At 39.2% G+C, this 1,917-nt stretch overlaps 1 protein-coding gene across 1 annotated transcript; it reads right to left on the reverse strand.

The window, feature by feature from the left end:
* Positions 1-6: 6 nt before the first annotated feature.
* LOC107100057 (ribosyldihydronicotinamide dehydrogenase [quinone]-like) lies at positions 7-603 on the reverse strand (the record flags this gene model as incomplete). The annotated part of the gene is made up of 4 exons (XM_015398413.1): positions 600-603; positions 327-494; positions 121-251; positions 7-48 (listed from the first exon to the last, which is right to left on the reverse strand). Coding segments are annotated over exons 1-4 (345 nt in total), but the record flags the coding sequence as incomplete, so codon positions are not given.
* Positions 604-1,917: the final 1,314 nt, after the last annotated feature.

The following is a 1,917-nucleotide window of genomic DNA, read 5'->3' on the forward strand; positions in this document are numbered from 1 at the left end:
AATCCAGCCCTTCAGGATGGCAGGAACACTGAACCAGTACATGGGGAACTGAAGGATGGGTTAGCATTAGCACAGCAGACATTAAGCCAGCCACCAATAAGCAAAACCACCATTTAATACCTGAAAAATGATGAGGTCTGCCTCTGTGAGTTTAGACTGCTCCCTGGTGATGTCATCTGACAGTTTGCCCTGCTCCCATGCAAGTTTAGCCTCCTCCAAGTAACTGAAGTTCTCAGCATTCTTCACTTCTCCTGTGAAAGGAGGAGATTGTAGAGCTGATAAAGCCGCCTCCAGGCCACGCACATTTAAATCTGCCCGTTTCATACCCTTGATGTCCTGCGCTGTAGCAGTGGCTTTGAAGCTCATGGCATACAGGTCAGAGACTTCCACTGCGCAGCCATGAGCAGACAGAACCTCCACAGCAGCGTCTTTGGCTGCAGCGTTGAATGATCCAGAACTCTGGTGAGCATAAACGATCAGCACCTTCTTTGCTGCTACAATAAAGATGGAAACAAAAAAATCTTAGTCCAAAAACAGCAGTGATGCTATTCCTTTAAGTTAAACAGATTGAACACAGATATTCAAGCTGAGGGCCTTACCCATTGTAGAGCTGGTTTCCAACTTGTCTGCCTGTGAGCAGAAAGAGCAGCCAGCTGCTGTTATGTACCTCCGCCACCTGGAGCTCTCTCAGATGATGCCAATTAGCAATCAGGCTCCTCAATCAGTCAGGAAGGAGGAGAATTATTTTCTCTTGTTAAAAATCCTTTCTACATGTTGTCCCACTGAATCCATTTATCAATACATAAAGTATCATGTCTCAAACATTATTTTTCCTCCTTATTAGGAATAAAGCAAGTGCTATACACAATCATAAAATACAAATAATCAATTTTTAAAAAATAAATAAAGTGGTGGATAAAAGTAATAATAAAACAAAAAGGAAAAATGAAATAAATAAAAAAAACAGTAAGACAAAAGTCTATATACTAGATTGTGGTAAAAGCCAACAAAAAGAAATGGGTCTTTAGAAAAGTTTTCAAATCAGAAAGTCTGGAGGCCTGTCTAAAGGCCAAGGAAAGGTCGTTCCACAGCTTTGAGCCTAAAATAGAAGAAACAGTTTCCACTGAGCTAACTTTTTGTCTTTAGCACCATTAGTAACAACTGGTCAGCTGATCTAAGGGACAAGATGGGCCCTGTCCCAATATATGGGCTGCGTCCTTAGAAGGCCAGATTTGAAGGATGATTACATCATAGCTCAGGATCAAGGTCTGGTAGGATTCCAAGAGTCCTCGTTATGCGGCCTTAAAATGCGTCCTTCTTTTTGCCCGATTTTAAGGACGGGTCTGATGTATTCCCCATAGCCCCGGATATCCCAGGATTCATTAGGAGACCAGGCAAACCGGCTCCTTCGTGATCAGAGGAAAGGTTACTTGGCGCCGAACAGTGGTGAAAATTGGAAGTTCAGTTTAATATAATCCAGTCAGTGAATAGTTCCGTCTGAAATGAATGAAAATAGTTGTTTTAATGGTTATTGAGTCAGATATGTGGCGGTAATGTTTGATCTATCTAAAGGTTTTTATCTGTTACTGTGTAAATGGGTTTGGCTGGAATTTAAGGTTCTAATATATCTATATCTAATATATTTGCTTAACTCAGAATTTTTGTTGTTGAATAATAGAGATTTTGCAGATATATTTTTATACATACATTGTTTAGATTTACTTATATCTTTCTACCCCTTGAATAGAGTAAAATAGAAAATCCCTTTATTGTCCCACAATGGGCAAATTTACAGCAGCAGAAAGATTATTGAAAATGGTCACACAAATGAGGACCTTAGAAAAATGTATAAGAATAACATAATAGGGAAGAGTTAAAATATAAACAATAAAATCTTGTAAAGTGTTTTAACAATAT

Source organism: Cyprinodon variegatus, unplaced genomic scaffold (assembly GCF_000732505.1).
Source record: "Cyprinodon variegatus isolate N-32 unplaced genomic scaffold, C_variegatus-1.0 Scaffold933, whole genome shotgun sequence".
Taxonomy (NCBI): domain Eukaryota; kingdom Metazoa; phylum Chordata; class Actinopteri; order Cyprinodontiformes; family Cyprinodontidae; genus Cyprinodon; species Cyprinodon variegatus.